This window comes from Engystomops pustulosus, chromosome 4, assembly GCF_040894005.1.
Source record: "Engystomops pustulosus chromosome 4, aEngPut4.maternal, whole genome shotgun sequence".
Lineage (NCBI taxonomy): Eukaryota > Metazoa > Chordata > Amphibia > Anura > Leptodactylidae > Engystomops > Engystomops pustulosus.
Window position 1 is genome coordinate 42112990 of NC_092414.1, and position 23949 is coordinate 42136938.

General features: G+C 41.6%; 1 protein-coding gene across 5 annotated transcripts in view; it reads left to right on the plus strand.

The window, feature by feature from the left end:
- Window positions 1-23949, plus strand: part of RUFY1 (RUN and FYVE domain containing 1) — a 117104-nt gene that overhangs the window by 49158 nt on the left and 43997 nt on the right. For all 5 annotated transcript variants that reach the window (XM_072145788.1, XM_072145787.1, XM_072145785.1 and 2 more), the window contains 4 exons: window positions 808-877; window positions 7292-7393; window positions 17295-17411; window positions 19897-20064. In XM_072145788.1, coding sequence (XP_072001889.1) covers window positions 808-877; window positions 7292-7393; window positions 17295-17411; window positions 19897-20064 — 457 coding nt within the window. The remainder of the gene's footprint in view (window positions 1-807; window positions 878-7291; window positions 7394-17294; window positions 17412-19896; window positions 20065-23949) is intronic.

Sequence of the window (23949 nt, forward strand, 5' to 3'; positions counted from 1 at the left end):
TATCCATCTTTTAAAAATAAAAATAAAGGTTAAATTTTAGTGACAAATGGGTTTTTGTGTCCCAAATCGGACAACTTTTTTTCTGCTCACACAATTTTGTATAAATTGAACCCAGTCACAACGTGGTCTGTAGAAAAAACGTTATATTATCTGTCTGCATATAATGAGCCGTGCACCTGTGTGACCATGGACCGATTTCTGTCCACTGTTAGTAAACATGGAAGCTTTCTATAGAATGACAGCAAGCACAGATCTACAAAACTTTGAGGAATTGATACAGAAAGTATATTGGAACATTTTTAACTTTTTATAATGAAAACAATTACCTTTTTAGTTTGCAGAAATGGAATATCCCTTTAACTCTTGGGTTGCTAAGGGGTTGAAGGTCCACCTTGGCTTCAAAATGCATCTGTTTTTTTACCATCTACCATCAAAATTAAGCATGATAAACCAGGGACACTTACTCTTAGATCCAGGCACAATAATAATGTCCTTACATCGAACTGTAAACAGTTAAACTAATGAAATCTTGGCTACCCCATTGGTGCCTAGGCAGGTCTCAACAGAAAAAGACATAAAAATCCAGCTCCAGAAGCATCATAATGACAGCTTATTCAGCACTGCTGGTTGTTGGGATTACTTTTTATACGGCAGTGGGGCAAAAACTTGGAAGAAGGTGATATTTTGGCATTAGTGAATTCTCATATGTACCTGTAAACTAGGCCACAAAAGTACAACCCATTAATAGTATTGGATTTATTTTTATCTACATTTTAATGAAACATGTTTCCTTGTGAATTTCTGTAGTTGCACTGTTGGAGATCTACAATCAAAAATTGAGTTTTTGGAGAAGACAAACTCAAAGTTAAATGAAGAGGTTTAGTATTTGTTTTAATCTTCATGTTTATTTACTTTTTTTAATGGTTGTATTAAACACAATACATGAAAATAGAAAGCCGGTACAAAAAATAGTTTAACACGCGATGTAGCTCATTGTTTCCAGCTCCACTTCATTGTTTCCCCAAGTGTTGCTGCAGAGGTTTTTGCAGCTGCCTCAAGGCTCCATGTATTTATATGGGCTCATACACACAGCTTATAATTCCTCAGCCTAGTACATATGTAAAAAAAAACTCAGAGCAGGTCCTATTCTTGGACGTGTTTGCAACTCTTCACTCCTATAGAAGTGTATGCCGCTGTGAAAAAACAGCTGACGCACACAGTGGGGGAAGTTTACATAAAATGTCGGTATTTGCACTGGCTTGGTTAAGAACTTGTTCTTGGAAAGTAGTTAAATATTTAATATTGTGGTGCTGTGCAGATATATTTCAGAGACCATTTTCTGTCCCTCGACCAAAATCTTTCCGGAGCGCTAGAAATGTGCAAAGCAGTTGGAGAGCGAGCTGAGCACACTGCCTGGAGCGCAGCAATGGCTGCTGCAGGCAATGCAGCAGTGGCTGACCTTGTCCGACAGCTCGTCAAGTTGGAATTGGATGCCAGACAGGCAGCAGAGATCCTAATAAAGAGAGTGTTTTGCCTCCAGCAACCCAACAGCATCTACAGTTTAGAGACAGTTGGACCATGAATCTAACATCTATGATAACAATTGCAGTGCAATTTATTTTGATTTTCAAAGGCTACTTTTCTAAAGCAAGTTCCCTGCATTCCGGGTACACTAGTAAAAGCTGAGTGCAGTAGTACAGTATTCTGTCCTCCCACTAGACCCAATTTCTTTTGGTCTCCTTTTTACCAGTTTACAGCGTCAAAAAATGGCTACTACACATATTGTGTTGAATCAGGTGGAAAAAGTTGTTTCTTTTCCACAACCTACCCCATGATGGATGCCTGACTACTGTGGGAACAGAAAGGAGAGAGATTAAAAGCCCCCTCCCTGCATCCTTCCTCCAGTGTTCTCCCTGTACACATGACAACTTCCGGCGCGACCGGAAGTGACTTGCCGGACTCCATAATGCCATCTGCAGCATTCTACAGAGGGATGGCCTCCCCTTAAAGTATTTAAATGGGAATTGAGCGGGTCCATGTTTGTCGAAGGTCTCAGTTCGGGGTTTGTCGTCCTGGATCCTTTTCTGCAGCTGTGTGTTCTGTTCCCTGCCATCACTGTAAGGTCTGAAAAGGCAGGTTTAGGCGCCCTCCACCCGTTGGTACCCGTAAATGAGCTGGAGGAGACCTTCTTTCTAGACATACACATATATATTATATATATTCTCCTGCTCCTACCTTTCCAGGAGGAATTAGGTGAAAAGTGGGAAGACAAGGAGGAGAAACAGAAGAAAGGCAAAGTGGCAAAATCCAAGTCTAAATCTTTTGACTAGCAAAGCTGTAGATGTAATATGTGCTTTAGTAAGCTATACATATAAAAACAAAACCATAAGCAAGTGGTGTATAGACAAGATAATGATGGATAAAAAGACATAATTAATGGATGAAATCAAAGTCTTTCTTGAAGATAAGTTTGTATCCCTTATCACGGCCTCACATGTCTCACACAGTTCTCCTCCCCCCTAAAAATCTGACTCTACGTTGATCTCCAATTCTGAAGACTCACCGTCTCCATCTTCCTCTCATAAAGATAATACAGACTTCACATCTTCTGAATCACAAGACTCTGAAACCAGATATGAATTTCCAGTTGCAGAGATGACTAGATTACTAAAAGCAGTGAGGGATGTGCTCAACTTTGAATATGTGGCCCCTCCAAGATCAGGCAAATATCTCTTTGGGGGACTGAGGAGGATGCATAAGAATGTTTCCAGTTAACACTCTTTAAGAACTAATTTCAGCTGAATGGCAAGATCCTTAAAAAAGATCTTTTTTTTTTTTTTTTTAAACCTTAATCTGTTATAAAAAATTTCAAGTAACGCTTAATATTTGTACCTGAAGACTCAAAAGTGTGGGACTCATGTCATGAAGTTGATTTCCAGGTAACCTAGGTTTCTAAGAAAATGGACTTGCTATCTGAAGACACAGCACACTTAAATCCGACGCCCTACTAAAAAGGCTTGGCATGCCTCCATGTTGAATCTTAAGACCACTCTCACAGCTGAATTTGAGAACCATGTAAGAGAACATATACCTAGAGAAGTAATCTTGGAAAACATCCCTATTCTAAAACCCCCTATCTAGCAAATGCATCAGCAGGGTCTATCAGGTTCTCAGCCAAGGAAGAAGCTATCTATAATGCCTCTAGAAGAGTCCTTTGCTGAAACAATGGGTAGGGGAAATTCGTTCCGAGACCAAGCTGTGTGGAGTCCCCTCCTCCTGAGAATTTGTCTTTGGACCAGATCATGATAGTAACTTGGAAAAAGCTGCTGATAGGAAAATGGGTTTTCCTGAAAACAAGCCCAGCTCCGAGAAGAATTTTATTTGAGCCCCTAGAGACCAGAAGGATAGCTTTCTTAGGACAGACAAACAACGTTGTTGGAGCTATCCTAAGAGAGACAGAGGATGTGGGTTCCTTTTTTCCTCAACAGCGATCTCTCATAAAGTAAGAAACAATGATGCCAGAGTTGGGGGAAGACTCCTGATGTACACCTCACAGTGGGCAGAAATTACATCAAATATCTTGGCACAAGCCATAATATAAAACCGATATAGAATAGTTTTTCTATTACTTCCCCTCCAAGATGCTTCCTTTTCTTAACTCACCATCTGGCAAGAAGTCCAAACCTTACCCAACTTGGGGCCATTATAAGGGTTCCACCAGAAAAACGAGAACAAGTGTTTTATTCTCCTTTGTTTACTGTAAAGAAACCCAATGGTTCAAACCGCCTTATTACATACCTAAAGGATCTCAACCATTTCATAGTCTACAGATGTCTCAAGATGGAGTCGGTAAGGTCAGCTACGCCTCTCATTCACCCAGATTATGTGCACCATAGATCTGAAGGATGCATATTAAAATGTTCCTATTCGTCCTTCTCAAAAATTCTTGTGGTTTACTGTCCTATCCTCAGAAAGGGAGGTTCACCACTTCCAATTCTTTGCACTACCTTTCAGGATATCTTCTGCTCCCAGGGTTTTTTTTCCAAATTGATAAAAGAGGTTGTCGCTTTCCTAAAAAACCAGGGCATATGAATCATTCACTACTTTAGACAACTTCTTAATTCTAGCCAAAACCAAACCAGACCTAATAGCCCCGGGATCTGCAAATTTCCACACTTTTTCAAAACTGGGATGGATGATAATCTTCTTAAAAACAAGCCTAACACCTCTTGCTCAAATTTTTAGCAGTTATCCTAGACTCATGTCAACAAACATCTTTTCTTCCACAGGACAAGGACATCAGACAATCCAAATACAATCCTTCAGGAAGAAACTTTCCATTCGATCATCAATGAAGCTGCTTGGACAACTTACAGCCTGCATCCCTGCATAGCGTGCTGTAAAAGCCACACAAAATTGGGTCCTTTTATCTTGGAGCAAGAGTCCTTCGGGTCTAGAAAAAAGTTTTCTATTCCGGCAACCCGTAGGTAAAATTTCCTGTGGCTAAAAGGAGAAAATTTGGCCAAAGGGCTGCCATGGATCCAACAACCTTGGATAACAATCCAGACAGATGCAAGCAAGTCAGAATGGGTTGGTTCCTTTCAGGACCATCTTGTACAGGGACTATGGCCACAACACATCAAGATCCTGTCTTCCAACTACAGAGAATTGCGAGGGCTGTTGGAGTCCCTAATATCCAGCAAAGCCCATCTAAAAGATACTGATCACTACGGTGTCATATCTGAAAAGACAAGGGGGGACCAGATCTCCAAATCTACTGTCGCTGATACAAAAGATATTTCTATGGGCAGAGTACTGCTTTAACCTTTCCGCAATCATTTTCCAGGGCATAGAGAATACCAGAGGACTTCTTAAGCCAGTGATGGTTAACCTTTTAGAGACAGAGTGCCCAAACTACAACTAAGACCTACTTATTTATCGCAAAGTGCCAACACAGAAATTTAATTTGTGATTTATACTCCCTTCTCTTCTAAGAAATTTGGATGATCATTGCAGCTTCTCTCCGGGGTTCCATAAACAGGAAGAATTGTCAGGGCCAGAGGAGGAGCTACAATGATAATCCAAATCTGTTCACACCTTCCCACTCCTCCAGTAGACCCAGGTAGCACTGTCACTTTAAAATAGCTCTGTACACAGCCACTCTTGGGTGGTCTAGGACTGTAGGAAGATACCTGGAGTCCTATCTGGTGATGGCCTGGGTGCCCAGAGAAAGGGTTCTGAGTGCCACCTCTGGCACCAGTGCCATAGGTTCGCCACCACTGTCTTAAGCAAACGAGTGGTACCTAAAACAGGAACTCTTCAACCACCTCATATCCCTATGTGGATGGACCTATTTGCCACAAGTGAGAATACAAAGTTCAGGAATTTTTTTTTTTTCTAGAAACAAGGGAACTATATCAGATACTGGACGCTTTCAGCCAATTCCCCTGATATAGAAAGTACTACAAAAGGTCTACCTCAACAAAGCCAGAGTGCTCTTAATCTCCCCAACTGGAAGAAAAGAACCTGGTACCCTCTGCGGAAGTCCATGGCCCTTCAGGATACCATCATTTTTCCTCTAGAAACGTATCTACTTTATCAGGGAACAATCCTGCATCCAAGACCAGATAATCTCAATCTGCCTGGATCCTGAAAGGAAATTCCTTATGTCAAATGGTCTTTCCTCTGAAGTTGTGGACACCTTTTAAAGGTAAGTAGGAAACTTCTAACTTTTACCATTTATCACAAGATCTGGAAGCTGTATCTTTTTGTGGTAGTAAGACTCCATCGCAAGATAATCCCAATATCTTCCAGGTATTGGAGTTCCTGCAAGGAGGACTAGAGATCGGACATTCCACAAGTACCTTTAAAGGTCCAAGTTTCGCCATAAGTGCCTTCCACGACTGCACTTTAATTGACAATGTGTTTGTAAAAAGAAAATAACCGCCTCCTTTAGAATCCGACACAAGCTTCTTAACGGAGTCCATACTTGTAATCTTACCCTGGTTCTTAATACCCTATCTAAAGGCCCTTTTGATCCAGTGGAAGCTGATAGCAGCAATATTACTCTAAAGACGAAGAGCGCACCAAGCCATCTCCATTCAGGAGTCTTATTTAAGAATCCGAGATGATAGAATTGTGGTAGCCCTGGACTCAACCTTTTCTTCCTAAGGTGGTCTCGCACTTCCACAGAAATCAAAAGATCCTTCCATCTTTCTGTGGTAATCCATCCTCCTCCAGGGAAGCCGAGTGGCATGCGCTTAACATAAGGCACATTGTATTAAAATACCTCCAATCCATGGAGCCATGGCGTGTGGATAATTATCTTTTTGTTCAATTTCGGGGATTGAGCAAGGGGAAAAAGTCATCCAAGATGACTATTGCTAGATGGCTGAAGATTTTTTTAAATCTGAGAGCTTATTCTGCTTCAGCCATGTCCACCTCCTGGGCGGAAAGAAGAGGTGCAACTCTGGAACAGATATACCAGGTGGCCGTCGTGGTGGAAATTTGGATTTAATACTTACCAGTTAAACAGTTTCCACTAGTCCACCATGACTGGCTATATATTTTTCCTCCCTTTCCATTTGTTGTACTGGTGTGATGTCAACATACTAAATAAATGCAACTTTGCATCCAATTCTGGTGTGGTTATTTGGTAGATGGGAGGATGTAGGGAGGGGATTCCTACATTCAACCTCTCTCATAAATCCCTATATCTGCCTCCGCCAGCTTATAAGTCGCCTTGAGAGCAGAAATTCCATAGTAAATGATCCCCATTGTCGTCATTGCCGTGTGTGTGTGTGTGTGTGTGTGTGTGTGTGTTTGTTTGTCTGTGGGTTGCTAGGTAACAACGTTCCTTTTTTTATGTGGTCAGATGGCATATGGAATACACAAGGGTTTCCTTTGTGGCAATAAGGCATCCTTCTGCCGTACATGTAGCAAAAGATGGAGCCTGCTCTATCTTTCTGGCTGCGGCACGGTATGGGGAAACATGTTATACTTACCATGCTATGCCCGGGCACAATGGATTTTTTTTTGGCTGCCGTTCGTATAGCTAGCATACGGCCACCACAATCGTTCGTGTGAAAGGGGCCCAACTGTTATTCTTTATGTATTTCACATGGAGTTATTCTTTCACTGTAAATGAAAATAAAATACTTGTCATAATTGTTACTTTTAAGTAGTCGTCCCCCTCGCCCCCAAAATAAAACTACTCTATATAAATGCTGTAAATGTATGTACTACATTGATGTGTTTGTAAATTTTTGACTTTTATCTAATTCTTAAATAGCTTATTGCTGCAAAAGACCGCATTGTATCACTACAGGATGAGCATAACCAGTTGCTGGAAGAGACTGTACGCATTAAAAACAAAAGTGAAAGACATTTACAGGTAAGATGATAATATAAATAAATAAAAAAAAAGGACCCATAATCTTTCCAGGAATATGTGGTGAAAAAAGCAAAACCCTAATGATCTAAATCAATGACTGCAACAATACAAAAAGTAATTTGTCCTAAAATGGCATTTATTTTATTATTTTATGATCCACAAAACTTCAGGGGTTTTGAAAAATGGCTGGCACACAATTCCAGAACTACCATCAACTCCGTTTTTAGTTTCGGCTCCTCCCTCTTGTGCTCTTCTCTTATTGATCTCCGAAGGTGAATGGTGTTCCCTCCTCTGTTACCACAGTAATGGCTTATAATAACCTGGTAGTTTCTTCTGCCTACTGATGCTGTGTCCGTCATCAAGTTTGTTTTTATATTTAAGAAAAGGAGGGTGTTTTGAACTATTAACCCCTTGCCGAAGCTGCACGGCGCAGAGGTGCGAGGGGTGTATGAAGAGGGCTCACGGGCTGAGCCCTCTTCATAAACAGGTGGTCGTTGTTGCATATTGCAGCAAACCCCCACCGCTAATAACCACGGTTGGCACTTGCACCGCTATTAACTCCTCTGATGCCTGCATTTAAAAGACGGTGGCACCATCTTTGATTCGATCGTCGCTCCACCTGTACGTTATCGGGGGGCGGTGATTGGTTGCCATGACAGCCTCGAGTCTTCGTCAGATGCCAGTGGCTCAATGTAATTAATACTGTGTTAAAATGCCATATAATGTAATACAGTAGTATTGCGTATATGATAGGAACGATCAGACCATGTATGGTTAATGTATCCTAGAGGGTCTAAAAAATGGTAAAAAAAAAAGTTTCAAAAATAATAAACAGTAAAAATCTTAGACACAACAGGTATCGCCATGTCCCAAAATACCCGATCTATCAAAATATAAAAACGATTATTGCCAGCGGTGAACCACACAACGGAAAATAGCACCCAAATGTCCGAAATGCGACTTTTACACCATTTTACATCACACAAAAATAGAATTAAAAGTGACCAAAATTTCGCACAGACCTCAAAAGGTAGCAATGAAAATGTTGGATTATTTTGCAAAAAATGACACCTAACAAAGCTCTGTAAACCAAAGTATGAAAAAGTTATTAGAGTCAGACGATGGCAATTTTTATTTCTCGTACACAATCGTTTAACTTTTGAAAAATGTGTTAAAACGCAATAAAACTTGATCGTACCAAACAAAAAAATAAAGTAGAGGTGTTGTTTGGATCTCACGGTGAAAGTTGTATAAACTGAGCCCACAAGAATACCACTGTTTTGCAGCATGTGGCAGTATTGTACAGATTTATGTGAATGACAGGACTTCGAGACTGTCATAGATTTGAGACTGTCATTGTATGGGTTAACACCCTTGATTGGTGCCACCACTGATCATGGGAGTTAGTGCTGGGTGTTGCTGCAAGTTGCAATAAAAGAGTAGAACCATCTCACAGAGGATCAGAAAGAAACGGACCGCATGTGAGTTAAATATGAGTCATGTTGGTCAAGCCGGAAGCAACGTTTCAGGGAACTTCCCCTTTCACAAGCATGAGAATCACACTGTCTGATTTTTTTAAAAAAAATAAAAATTTAAGAATTTTTGCAAATTATGGTGGAAAATTTTTGTCAATAACAAACGAGCAAGATTTCTGGCTCACAGACCTGTAATTTGTTCTTTAAGGCGATAATCTGTCCTCCACTCATTACCTGTAGTAATGGCACCTGTTTAAAGTTGCGGACATGTGTCTTTTATACTGATACTATACTAAAATTCATAGTCTCGCTCCAAACACTGAATCTGCAATAGGCAAGCAGCTTGGTGTGAACAAATCACTGTGGGAGCAATAATTAGAAAATGTAAGGCATACAAAACTGATGATATTCCTCAATCATGGGCTCAAAGCAAGATATCATTCCATGGGGTAAAAAGATCACAAGACCATTGTGCAAAAATCCCAGGGAGGACCTAGTGAATGACCTGACCTGTAAGTAACACATTACGCCACCAAGGACGCAGATCCTGCAGTGCCAGATGTGCATATCTGGGCGCATTTGGATGTTCCAGAAAAGTATTGGGAGAATGACATATGGTCAGATGAAACCAGAGTAGAACTGTTTGGTAGAAACACAACTCGTCTTGTTTGGAGGAGAATGAATGCTGAGTTGCATCCATAGAACACCATACCTACTGTGAAGCATGGGATGGCAACATCATGCTTTGGGTCTGTTTCACTGCAAAGGGACCAGGACGATTTATCGGTGTACATGAGTGATTGAGGCCATGTATCCTGAGATTTTGAGTGCAAACCTTCAATCAGTTAGGGTATTGTAGATGAAATGTGGCTGGGTCTTTCAGCATGATAATGATCCCAAGTACACTGCCAGGTCAACCAAAAAGTGGATTCGTAAGAAACATTTCCAGATCCTGCACTAGCCTATCCGGTCTCTAGATCTCAACCCCATAGAAAACCTACGGCAGGGGTTGTTGCTTAATGACGGCCCCAAAACATAACTGCGGCCTCTCCATGCATTAAAAGTTCACAGCCTTATTGCCTCGTCAAATGTGGATAATCCGACTGACCTTTTGCATTAGATTGTTGGCGTTCAGACAGAGTTCAATGAGCACTTCCATAACTGATGGAACAGTATGGAGTCCATCGGTGGCAAAGGTAGCGGGTAGTGCAGCTGAGAAGTCATCACTGCGCCTAGATTGCACTCCATGGTTGTTTAAAATTCTGCCACCTAATGACATCAAATTTAATAAAATTTGCTGCTGCATATAAATCCCCACAGACGACCGTCTAAATGTACCCTTAGTCTGATAGTCCAGGGAAGGGCATTCCAAAGAATTGATGCAGCTTGGGAGAAGTACTGGAGATGTTTGTGAGAGGTTTGAATTAAGTTAGAGAGATCTTAAATCACTGGCAGATCTAAGAGCGCGGCTTGGGAAATGAACTGAGATGAAAGCTAAGGAGGCGCATCATTATGCAGAGCTTTGTGGATGAGGATGTCCTCATATTTAATTCAGCACAGTGCCTCCTGTCACCAACAGTCTCTGTTGGTGTAGAAGGACAGTACACAACTACTACAGCCTGTCCGTTTTTTGCAAATTGTGGAATAGACTCCCTGAGGACCGAGAAGGGGATGAAGGGACATATTTCTGTGTTGTTTGTTTTTCTTTGTTAACCCCTTAACTCTATATTGAATGCTGAGTGCTGTCATTTGGAGCTCCGCGTCAGATTTACCGGACGCAGAACTGATGCCGGCTTAGCTCAAAATCGGAGCTGGGCCAGCATCCGAATACACTGGGTGTCAGCTGTAACTAACAGCTGTCATCCCAGTATAACACACGCGGTCAGAGTGGGCCCTGATCGCAGGTTCTTAACCTGCTAAAGGCCGGGGGTCTCTCCCCCACCTCCTTGCTTGTTCATGTCCCAAAAAAAAAAAAATGTTTTTAAATTAAAAATAAATGAATAAAAATGCCCATAAACCCCATAAACATAAAAAGGGACATATAACGCAAAAAAGTCTAAATCATAACACAATACATATATATCATCACCCTGTCTGTAACGACCCGTAGATTTAAGAAAGATCATTAAGCCCACTTGATGAACAATGTAGAAAATAAAAAGGTAAAAACCCACCACAAATTATGATTTTTAGCAGAATGATTTCATTCCACTAAAGATGTAATAAAAAAAAACAAACATATGTACTCCAAAATTATACCATTGCAAATTACAACGTCCCGCAAAAAAACAAGCCATCAATCAGCTCCGTAGCCAAATGAATAAAAATGTTATGCCACTTGAAAGACGGCGATGTAAAAAAATCACTTTTCCCCACATCAGGGTTTTATTTGGCAAATTTAGTAAAACGTGAGAAATAATATCTAAGAATGGTGTATCCCCTTAATCGTATTGACCCATAGAATGAAGACGACCTAATTATTCGGCTATACTGTGACACAAGAGGGGAAAAAATCCAGTACAGAATTGATGCTTTTCTGCTCCTGCCCTCAAAAGTTCATACATTTTCAATAATAGGGGATACCAACCCCCAAATGGTAACATTGAATCTCATCCAGCATAAAAAGCGCCGTCATATGACCCCAAAACAAAAAAGCTCAAATTACAAAAGGGGCTAATGAGGAAACAAAAATCCTGGCAGATACACGACGCTCCTTCCCTTCTGCGCTATGTGTGGGGTTTCTGAGAAATATTGCATAAAAAGAGGAAAACCCTTCACAAAATTTGATATCTTTAAGAATTGTGTAAACTTTAGGGCTATTTCCTCTCATAAAATGTGCTGAAAAACCTTAACTCTGCTTATTCTTGAGCCAATGTAAATAAAAAAACATATACTCACCTTTCGACGCCCCCGCTGGTCCTCTTCTGTCTACAGCTCCGGCTCAGTCTTCGGCCCCATGCACGGTCCCGTCGCACATACCATGAGGTCAGCCGATTAGTGTGGGGGGGGGGGGTTCAGGCACTGGCTATATACAAGGTTGGGGAGGCACTGGTTATATACGAGGGGGGAGGAGGGACTGGCTATATACAAGGGGACGCTGGCTAAAACGGCTTAAGCTCGGGTCGAATTATACTCAAGCATATACGGTATAACCGACAAAATTTGACCTTTCTAAGTTTCACCTTCATTATGATTTAATTACTATGAAGATCTCAAAGGGTTAAGAATCTTCCTAAACGATGTTTCTGATAGTTTGATGGTTCAGATTTGAAAATTAGTTTTTTAGTTAATATATAGGGAGGGAGTTTTAAAGTTTATATATTTAAAATGTCATTAAAAATAGTAATTATCTCAAATAGTCAATTCTGAAAATACAGAAAATCGATATTCCATTTGTAAGCCGCGTGACATCAAAATAAGTTATCCAAACATTTAAAAAATTATGAAAATGTAAAGACGACATGGGAAATGTTATACAGCAACCAATTTAAGTGGTAAAACTATCTGCCTAAAAATACATTTCAAATTTTAAAAATGGCAATTTTTTAAAAAAAATTATTATTATTATTATTATTATTATTATCATCATTTTTTTTTTTTAAATAAACGCAAAAGGCCAAAAGCTAAAATGCAGTACAGCACGTGAGGAAAAAAATTCTCCTAATTGCTTTGATAAGTAACCGTTCGAAAATTATAACCATATAAAGCGACTTGTGTCAGAATACAAAAAATGGGACATTTTGTGGAGTACGTGGGGCAACCTGTACCATCTGGTGAGCAACCTATAGTTTGTACTCAATGAGCACCATCTCATACATTTTCATAGTATCATAGTATATAAGGCTTGAAAAAGACCAAGTCCATCAAGTCCAACCTTGAAGAATTAAATAAATGTTTTATCCCCATAAGCTGTGATATTTTTTCTCTCCAGAAAGTCATCCAGGCCTCTCTTGAACATGTACATAGAGTCCGCCATAAAAACCTCCTGCGGCAGAAAGTTCCATAGTCTCACTGCTCTTACAGTAAAGAACCTTCGTCTATGTTAATTGTAGAATCGCCTCTCCTCTAGGTGCAGAGGATGCCCCCTTGTCCTCGTCACAGGCCTAGGTATAAAAAGGTCTTTGGAGAGATCCTTGTACTGTCCGTTCAGTTATTTGTACATTGTAATAAGGTCTCCCCTCGGTCTTTTTTCTAAACTGAATAATCCCAAATTTTGTAATCTGTCAGTGTATTCTAATCCCCCCATTCCCCTAATAATCTTGGTTGCTCTCCTCTGCACCTGTTCCAGCTCTACTATATCCTTTTTATACACTGGTGCCCAAAACTGTACACTGTTTTGCCCTCATACAAATCCCTGGTCAGACCACACATGGAATATTATGTCCTTATCATGAGAATCTATTCCTCTCTTGATGCATCCCAAAATTTTTATTTGTTTTGTTGGCAGCCGCCTGGCTCTGGTCACTAAAATTAAGTTTACCATCCACCAATAGCCCCAAGTCCTTTTCAGCTCCAGTTTTACCAAGTAATTAACCATTTAGAACATAATTATACTTTTTGTTTTCATGACCCAAGTGCATAACTTTACATTTATCTACATTGAACCTCATCAACCATTTCTCTGCCCACTCCTCAAGCTTCCACAAATCCCTCTGTAATGCTAAACTATCGACCTCAGTATTTATTACTTTACACAGCTTAGTATCATCTGCAAATATTGAAACTTGCCTGTGTAAACCCACTACAAGGACATTAATAAAAATATTAAAAAGAAGTGGCCCCAATACTGACCCCTGTGGCACTCCACTGGTAACATCAACCCAATCTGAGAATGTGCCATTAATGACCACCCTCTGTTTTCTATCACTAAGCCAATTACTTACCCAAATAGACAGATTTTCCCCTATTCCCATCAGTCTCATTTTATATACCAACCTTTTATGCGGCACTGTGTCAAATGCCTTTGAAAAGTCCAGATATACAACATCCACAGCGTACCCCAGGTCCAGTCTTGAACTTTCCTCCTCGTCGAAACCAATCAGATTAATCTGACAGGACCGATCTCTCATAAACCCATGCTGACACTGGGTTATGCACAGTGAGATACTCGAGGACAGCATCTCTAACAAACCCCCCAAATATTTTCCCCACCACAGAAGGTCTGTAGTTTCCACGATCGCTTTTTGATCCTTTTTTGTATATTGGTACCACATTTTGCTATGCGTCAGTCCTGTGGAACATAACCAATCCTTAGTGAATCTTCAAATATTAAAAATAACGGTCTATCATGGTACATAGTTCTTGCAGAACCCGGGGGTGTATGCCATCTGGCCCCGGTGATTTATTTATCTTAGTGGATGCGAGTCGGCGCCGTACCTCTTCATGGGTTAAACTGTTAACATTCCAAAGAGAATTTACATTATTCCTCATTGTGTCTTCCACCAGGGGATTTTCCTGGGTAAAGACAGTTGAGAAGGCGACATTCAGTAGATTGGCCCTTTCCTCATCTCCTTCCACCATGACCCCCATGTTATTTCTAAGGGGACCCACACTCTCTGTTTTTAGTTTCTTATCATTTATATACTTGAAAAATAATTTTTGCAGCCTTTATCTGCTTTTTACAGGATTTATTTTTCTCTTTTTAATCCTGTAATGCCTCATCGCTACCTTCACGTTTTAGCACCTTAAACGCTTTATCTTTCTCTCTTATTGCTTTCCTTACAAGACTAGTTAGCCACATTGTTTTTTTTTCTTGTTCCTCTTATGCTTTTTCCCATAAGGTATGTGTTTCTCACAGGACTTTTTTAGAATATATGAGAAAAAGTCCCATTTTTGGGGGGGCTTTTGTCTTTGAGAACATTATCCCAGTCTATGCCTCAAAGGTCTTCCCTTAGTTGCTGAAAATTTGCCCTCCTGAAGTTTAGAGTGTTGGTTGCCCCTTCCCTAACGCTCTTAGTAAAGCGTAATACAAAATCAATGATGTTATGATCACTATGATCAACCTGTAGTTTTGATACCTTATCAGGTCTGTTGGTTAGGATAAGGTCCAGCATTGCCCCCCCTCTTGTTGGCTCCAGGACTATTTGTGACAGGTAATTGTCTTTTGTTGTTGACAAGAACCTGCTACCTTTGAAGGACCTGCAGGTTTCTGCCCCCCAGTCAATATCTGGGTAATTGAAGTCCCCCATGATAAGTACTTCATCATGCTTTGAAGCTGCATCCATTTCACTTATCAGCATTTCCTCTGTTGCCTCCATTATATTTGAAGCCTTAAAACAAACCCCTAGTAATATTTTATTATTCTTTTTTCCCTCCCCTTATCTCCACCCATAGGGACTCCACATTTGCATTTGCGTCACCGATGTCATCTTGCAGGACAGGCTTGAGGCAAGAATTCACATATAAACAAACACCTCCCCCTTTTTTATTTATACGATCCTTTCTAAAAAGACTATAAGCATCTATAGTAACAGCCCAGTCATAGCTACTGTCCAGCCATGTCTCGCTGATACCCACTATATCATATTTCCGCTCCAACATCAAGAGTTCCAGTTCCTCCATTTTGTTTGTGAGGCTTCTGGCATTTGTGTACATAAACTTTATATGGTTTTCCCTGTCCGTATTCCTTCTGTTCTTTTCCCCAATCTCATTCCAGCCCCCCCCCCCCTTTCCTCCCCCATGGACTATGACTCTTCCCAGCTCTCTATGTACACTGTCTATTTGCCCTGCACAAGTGTGGTTGCCCTCCCCCCAGGTCTCTAGTTTAAACACTCCTCCAACCTTCTGGCCATTTTTTTCCCCCAAAACAGCTGCACCCTTCTCATTGAGGTGCAGCACATCCCAATTGTAGAGCCTGTAGCTGACAGAAAAGTGAACCCAAAGCCCTCCTTCCTACACCAACTTTTGAGCCACTTATTTACCTCCCTGATCTCCCGCTGCCTTTCTGGTGTGGCACATGGTACAGGTAGTATTTCAGAGAAAACTACCTTTGAGGTCCTTGCCCTGAGTTTATGGCCTAAATCCCTGAAATCATTTTTAAGGACCTTCTGTACTTTACAGTGGCAGCCATTTTGGAGATATCTCTGCCGACTTTATAAAGCCCATAACATTTTGTGAATTGTAAAATCACACTTTATAAGCTCCATTTTGTTATATTCAATTATTTATGTGTATTTATATACTTGTATATTGTTGCATTAAATGTTCATATTCCTGGAATAATAATAATAATTCCTTCATATAGCGCACACAGACTACACAGTGCTGCACAGAGCTTGTCAAATCAGTCCCCTTAAGTTATTAACGTAAATACAGGCAGTCCCCGGGTTACATACAAGATAGGGTCTGTAGGTTTGTTCTTAAGTTGAATTTGTATTTAAGTCGGAACTGTATATTTTATCATTGTAATCCCAGCCAGAAATATTTTGGTCTCTGTGACAATTGCATTTTAAAAATGCAGGATTAACACTAAAGCTTCATTACAGACACATTTGGTAACTGTTATAGCTGATCATTGTAGCCTAGGACTAAAGTAAATTGCCAATATCTAGGGGTCATATGTAAGTCGAGTGTTCTTAAGTAGGGGACCGCCTGTACATTGCTGTATTATTCATTATTCTACTTCTTCTAAAGAGCATTTATTTTCTACATGTTTTTAGGATAGCCTATAAGTATCAGATTGGTGAGGTTCTAAAACCCTGGAGTATGCTCAGTCATCTTTTTAAAGATGATTGATTTGAAATTTGTAGTGAAGAAGTGTGTTGTTGTGGTCACTTAACATTTTAGTTAACAGCAATGTACATAGTATAGCGTCTGTGCCTGATATTGTAACTCTGCCTATTTACTTCAGTGGGACAAATCTGCTACCAGGTGATGAATAGACATGATGTCACAGAACTGTAAAAGTGAATAACAACACAAAACCAAACAGATTCTGGTGTTATAGGGCCTTGAGTCAAGTCCAATATATGGGTATAAAATTAAATATTTTATTGATATGCATTAAAAACAATTAAAAAGCAACAGACGCCCATCACAAAGATGGGAGCAACCAGACACCTCAGATACAGGCTAGCTGGTATACTCTCCCCCACCCCCCTTACCGTCCAAATAAAGACATGTAGGATGACACACAGAAAAAAGGTCAAGAATACAAGGTTAACAAATTGTACGGTAATAGAGCCATGTAACATTACCAAGTGTTGTCAGATCGGGGAGGGGGGGGGTATATCGCCACCTTGCTTTGGCTTCGTCAGGGGTAGAACTGTAAAAGCACAGGGAGCTTCAGTTGATTAGCTAGGGTGCCATTAGTAGGACAACTGCTTATCTATTATTGGCCAGTTATCCTAAGGACATTTTCAGTATGTCTGCTTATAAAAACTTTGTATGTACTGTTGATATGAAAAAAAAATTGTTACTTATTTTAGGTAAATATGCAGGATACAAAGGTTGAGCTTGAAACCTATAAGCATTCTCGCCAAGGACTGGATGAAATGTACAATGAAACCTGGAAACAACTGAATGTAGAAAGACAAGTTAGACAGGTATGCTATAATTTAATTTTATGTTTTGATTGGATTTAAAATTAACAATGAAGACTCCGCTTTCCAGAGAGAAGTGTGCAATGCTAGGCGTGAAGGGATTGAATCTGCTTCCTTACTCCTTTCAGTGTAAGGCCGAATTTACACAAACGTATTCCCACTGAGCTATTCCCCAGCACGATGGAGAGGGGGAGGGGTGACCCCCTCCCCTCTCCGTAGAAATGCACAGTGGGGAAAGATAGGAAAAATATAGGACATACCCTGTGTACTGAGCGGTACAGTGCCACATTTGTTGCACCGTATCGCCCTGTGCGCCATTGCCATTTATGGGGGAAGTATGTACGATTCCAAGCTTGCCATCCCCATGCGATCGTGTGAATGCGGCCTAAGGAAGGGAATTAGACTCTTTTATGAAGAATGTTTGTTTGTTTTTACTGGCTTGCAGAGCCTTTAAGGCCATGCATGCTCCTCTGATGACGATCATTCAGAAAAGTGTGTGGGTACAGTTGGGTGTCTTTACCACAAGGTGGATGGTTTGAAGAAAAATGGACATTTGTTGGCAGATGCTTGCTCCAAGCACAAAATGTATGGTATACACCAAAAATACTTTTTTTTTTTTTTTTCTTTTACTTCGAGTTGATACTACTAGGTTGACAGTTAAAACATATATAGAAACAATTCTTTCAAGAATAACACAAGGCATTTAGCTTTCCCCAGGGAACTTTTCATCAGGTGTGTCAGAATGAATTGCTAGTATTGATGTTTATACCTATTGCAATTAAAGAAAATTTACCATCAAAATCAAGCATGATAAACCAGGAGCACTTATAGATCCAGGTAACATGACTGTTGAATCTTCTTTCATTTATTACAGTTCCTTCTAAAATCAGCTTTTTGCCAATGAGCCTGAAGGGTTCCAGTGAGGAGTTATTAGAGCTTGTCTGTGCTGCAGATTCACAGACTGTTAAAATGAACAGAACATGTCTAGCCCAACACCCTGCATCTAATCTAGCAGCTGGAATGTGCAAGGGGAGAGTAGATCAGTTCTCATTGTAACAGTCTGTATTTTCATACAATACTGAGAGGTTCTGGAAACGCCCCAAAGAGCCCTTCTCAATCATTAGCATAATTTTAACAGATGATTTTAGAAGAAATGAAGCCACCATTAACAAATATAAGAAGATTGCTGGAGTCATGGTATCTATGGGTCTATGAGGAAGTATCCCTGGTTTATAATGCCGGATTTTGATGGAGGATCTCCTTTAAGTGCAGTGGAAAGTGGCATCAGATTGCAGTGTTCATGAAATTCACTATAAGCAACAAAACAACATATAAATACCAAAGATATATAAATAATTTTAAAATAAGTAAAAAAAACCATTGGGTTCATTCTCCCTCGTTAATCTAGAAAAAAGTCACGGTGGAAAAAAAAGAGTGGGGTCATAGGGCCATAATATGTGTGAAAGAATATTTGTACTGGAGTAATCTTGGTTAGGAAATGTTCTTGCCTTAAGATCCTAGGTAAGCAGACATAAACCCGTCAGGACCAGGTGATTTTTTTCCAGCTGGTTTATTCTTGCAATTTCCTGTCCCAAGTCTTGTACAGTGCAGTTTCTGAATTATAATCTGATATTCGTTGTGTAAGTGCTTTATTTGTCCATCATTGCAAACTGCCCCTGAATGTTGAATTTCTCAGAACTTATAACACTGAACTCTGAAAGTATATAAGAGGGTTTTTATGTGGTCACAAGGATGGAGAAACCATTAGAGGCAACTTTTGTCATTGAAGAACTCTTTATACTTTGTATGATATTTTCTGAACAACGGAGGCATGGAAGACGGAGGATGACAAACTTTTACACTGCCAACTCTACTACATATCTGTTCTCACAGATATGTGCCTGCCTCCCCCTTCCCCCAGATAACTTTATCTGCCTGGAGTTTGTAGTTTGTATCTTCTCTCTGCTCACACTGTGTCTGCTGGCTGGAAGCAATGAGTGTCTGAGCTCCTGCTGAACTGCAGGGGACGGGGCTACAGGCGCAGAGCAAAGAGACATAAACCCAAGATGGTGGCCCGCCCTAAAGTCAGAAGTTACAGGGTTGTGTCTAGGGGCAACTGAAATTGCACACCAGGACTGATAGACAGGTTGGAATTATATCTGTGAATTGCTGTATTTTTTACATTTTTATATATTCTCTAATTCACTGTTATTATTTTGTTATCCTGAGTACATATAAGAAACTTGACTTCGTGGGAATACACCTTTAAGGAACCGTAAATATCATAAAGATCTGTGAAACACAGAATTCCTACAGTATTCAGGATCTTTGGTAGCTGGACCTGGTAGTTTGGCATTTAGCAGAACTTTTAGCAGGGTTGTTAGTTTAGGACTGAGGTTTATAAGATTTTTATTTTGTAAACCGTACATTCATGATTCACAGACGTTGAAGTCAATCATAATGTTGTTTGTAATTTTGTTACTAATAGGAACTAGAAAAGGAGCTAAACCTGCAACTTGGAATGAAGACTGAAATGGAAATGGCCATGAAACTCCTTGAAAAAGACATTCATGAAAAGCAAGATACTTTAGTTGTTCTGCGGAAACAACTGGATGATGTTAAATCTATTAATCTTCAAATGTGCCAAAAAGTCAAGGTAAATAACTTTTGTGATATAGAGCACTATATTTTAACTTTTGTTTCTGTTTTCTTTAGCTTGTATAATTATAAACTACCAAAAAACGTAATATTTGGTACAGAAATAAATTACATACAATAGGTCAGATGTTCCTGTTTTGTTTTGTTTTTTTACCAAGTTTGCACACAGTGCAGCAGGGATTTTGTCCAAGTCTGCAACACAGATCAGTACAGAGGTTTCAAGGCTGCTCCTGGGCAACATCCAGTTTCAACTCCCTCCAAAGATTTCTGATTGGGTTCAGGTCTGGAGACTGGCTAGACCACTCCAGTACTTTTGAAAGTTGCTGCCTGTGTGCATTTGGATCATTGTCATACTGGAAGACCCAACCATGAACCATCTTCAATGTTCTTGCTGAGAGAAACTCTTAAAGGGAACCTGTCAACAAGGCACCATTTTTGGGTTATTACAGCTTTCAAAAGCCCATAACATGAAAAAAGCATATGTGCATCAGCTAATAGACATTCGAGTACAGTACCTGGCTCCCTGCCACCATCCCCCCTGAAATCCCGGGGCATTTGATTTAAATTCAAAAATTGTCTGCTCCTGGATTACGTCAGCAACAATCCGAATTCCATCCCATCTATGACCCAAAAGGTGGAAAAGGCAAGGATGATCCATTTCCTGTGCGTGTGATTGTATTTTATACTATCCGACCATATCCTTTTTTCACACCAATTAGAATCTCCTTCCCTGGTATGCTCAACCAAAGGGGCGCTCCATACAAACTTTTTTCTACATTCACCTACACCTAGCTGCTACAGTCAGTAGTGTCTTTACCGGGTTTAGGAATCAATGAGTTACAGGAACACAACATATCCCGATGCGGATGAGTCCCATCTAGAAAGGAATTAAATAGTGAAAGCATACGCAGGGCGAGGTCTTCTACAATGACCTCATAATACAGATATGTGAACCTGTCCGTTCCAGGGAATTTTCTTGACTCAATTGTCATAATAACCTCATCCAATTCCTTAATAGCAATAGGTACATTAAGGCTTGCCACTGCAGAGTCAGATAGGGTGGGAAACTGAGAAGGGAACAAATAATCCAGCCATATTTGCTGTCTAGCCCTTGTCACAATGAAGCTTCTCACCCTTGTGATAAGCGTAATCCCACAAACTGACACAAAAAGCTAAAAAGACCAGCAGGGTCACTGTACTGGAGTGGGAGAGACCATCTCTCCTAAAGACGTATGCATCACAGTTTGTATTTGTTCACGGAGCACAGGGTCTTTGATCAAGGACTCGTTTAATCTCCATCTGCTCTACTTGGTATGCAATATAGAGTGTGAGAGGGCATGGTCAGACCATTGTATCATACCTACGTCTTAGACTCCATACGATTATTTTTCCAAATAAATAATCAATGTGTGAATGACAGCTATGTGGGTGCGGGTAGAAGGAGTGGTCATTCTGGTGATCCACCCTCCACAGATCATACAAAGAATGCATCCTTATGAGTTTCTGAAATGCCCCCCCAGTGTATAGCCTGCAGCCTCTGGCCCCCCCAGTGTATAGCCTGCAGCCTCTGGCCCCCCCCAGTGTATAGCCTGCAGCCTCTGGCCCCCCCAGTGTATAGCCTGCAGCCTCTGGCCCCCCCCAGTGTATAGCCTGCAGCCTCTGCCCCCCCCCCAGTGTATAGCCTGCAGCCTCTGCCCCCCCCCAGTGTATAGCCTGCAGCCTCTGCCCCCCCCCCAGTGTATAGCCTTCAGCCTCTGCCCCCCCCCCAGTGTATAGCCTTCGGCCTCTGCCCCCCCCCCCCCCAGTGTATAGCCTTCGGCCTCTGCCCCCCCCCCCCAGTGTATAGCCTTCGGCCTCTGCCCCCCCCCCCCAGTGTATAGCCTTCGGCCTCTGGCCCCCCCAGTGTATAGCCTGCAGCCTCTGCCCCCCCCCCCAGTGTATAGCCTGCAGCCTCTGCCCCCCCCAGTGTATAGCCTGCAGCCTCTGCCCCCCCCCAGTGTATAGCCTGCAGCCTCTGCCCCCCCCCCAGTGTATAGCCTGCAGCCTCTGCCCCCCCCCCCAGTGTATAGCCTGCAGCCTCTGGCCCCCCCAGTGTATAGCCTGCAGCCTCTGCCCCCCCCCCCAGTGTATAGCCTGCAGCCTCTGGCCCCCCCAGTGTATAGCCTGCAGCCTCTGGCCCCCCCAGTGTATAGCCTGCAGCCTCTGGCCCCCCCAGTGTATAGCCTGCAGCCTCTGCCCCCCCCAGTGTATAGCCTGCAGCCTCTGCCCCCCCAGTGTATCGCCTGCTGCCCCCCCCCCAGTGTATAGCCTGCAGCCCCTGCCCCCCCCAGTATATAGCCTGCAGCCCCTGCCCCCCCCCCCCGAGTATATAGCCTGCAGCCCCTTCCTCCCGAGTTTATAGCCTCTAGGAAAAAAAAGCGCACCCACCTTCCGGTGATCTATTATATGTTTTTGTGTATGAATATGTACTTCACCTGCTGAGTGGGTTATTAGCTACTTGATGAGAATGGAGGAGATTATGGACTATTCTGACCGTATAGACGCCTTCTTCACGATTTGGTCCACGTTCATGGAAGGAGATGATTTGCCAAGATAGCTCGTCCAGAACCAAGCTCTCACTGTGGCTGGAACTTAAATTCCCACTGAATGCCCTAAGTGGTCGTAAGTCTTATTGCCTGGGCATCAACAATACAGGCAGTCCCCGGGTTACGTACAAGATGGGGACTGGAGGGTTGTACTTAAGTTGAATTTGTATGTAAGTCGGAACTAGTATATTTTGTAAATGTACACTAACTCCTGACAATTTAGTACAGCCCACGGATGGCTGGTAACTAAAGAAGCATTAGCTGGTGGGATCTCACGCTTCCTTAGTTACCTGCAATCTCCGGCTTTCAGTTCTTTTAGTGCACTGGCTGGTAACTAAGGAAGCGTGAGATCGCACCAGCTAATGCTTCCTTAGTTACCTGTACCCCGCGATACTGCTGGCAATTACTTAGTGTATACATCGGCAGCGGATCCCTGTCACCTCCATTGTGCTCCCCGTCAACTCCATGGTGGCGCCAGTCTTTAGCTCCGCCCAAGGAACCCCGTCATCACCCGCCCGCCCAATGAGGACGCGCAGCACATCAAGCAGTGCTACGAAACCAGGAGGTGGACACGCCCGCCCAATGAGGACGCGCAGCATGTCAAGCAGCGCTAAGAAACCAGGAAGTGGACTGCGCATGCGCGGCGTTCCGAGTGCCCGGTTCGTATCTACGGGTTGTCCGTAACTCGGAACGCCGTAAGTCGGGGACTGCCTGTATACTGCGAGGACACCCTCCCCGTCCAATTCCTTTTTTTTTCTTATTTTTCCTTCACTTCTCTCCCTTACCAGCTTATCTCCTTTGAATTGTCACATGCCGTTTATACATGTAAAATTAACACATTATTGATGTTGAATATCATTGCTTTGATATAACTATGATGGCTTATAATTCATTGGCTATATCTTGTCCTATAATGTTGGGTATTTTTTTTTCTGGTGCTGTGCATACAGACTGTCGATCACTTAATAGACTACCTTCAAAACAAAAAAAAAACAGTGGGATATAAAATACAAGTTGCAGAATATTTTTCCACCCAACTATAAGCTTGCGCAAGCTGCTCCTGCTGTCTGCAGATCCAACTCATTTTCGATATGACAGATTACTTTTAAGAGCTCTGTTGAGGGCATGACTTACATATTCTGGAATATCGTTTTACTTTATATACAGGCGGTCCCCTACTTAAGAACACTCGACTTGCATACGACCCCTAGTTACAAACGGACCTCTGGATTTTGGTATTTTGCTGTACTGTAGTCCTAGGCTACAATAAACGGTTATCAGAGATGTCTGCAATTAAG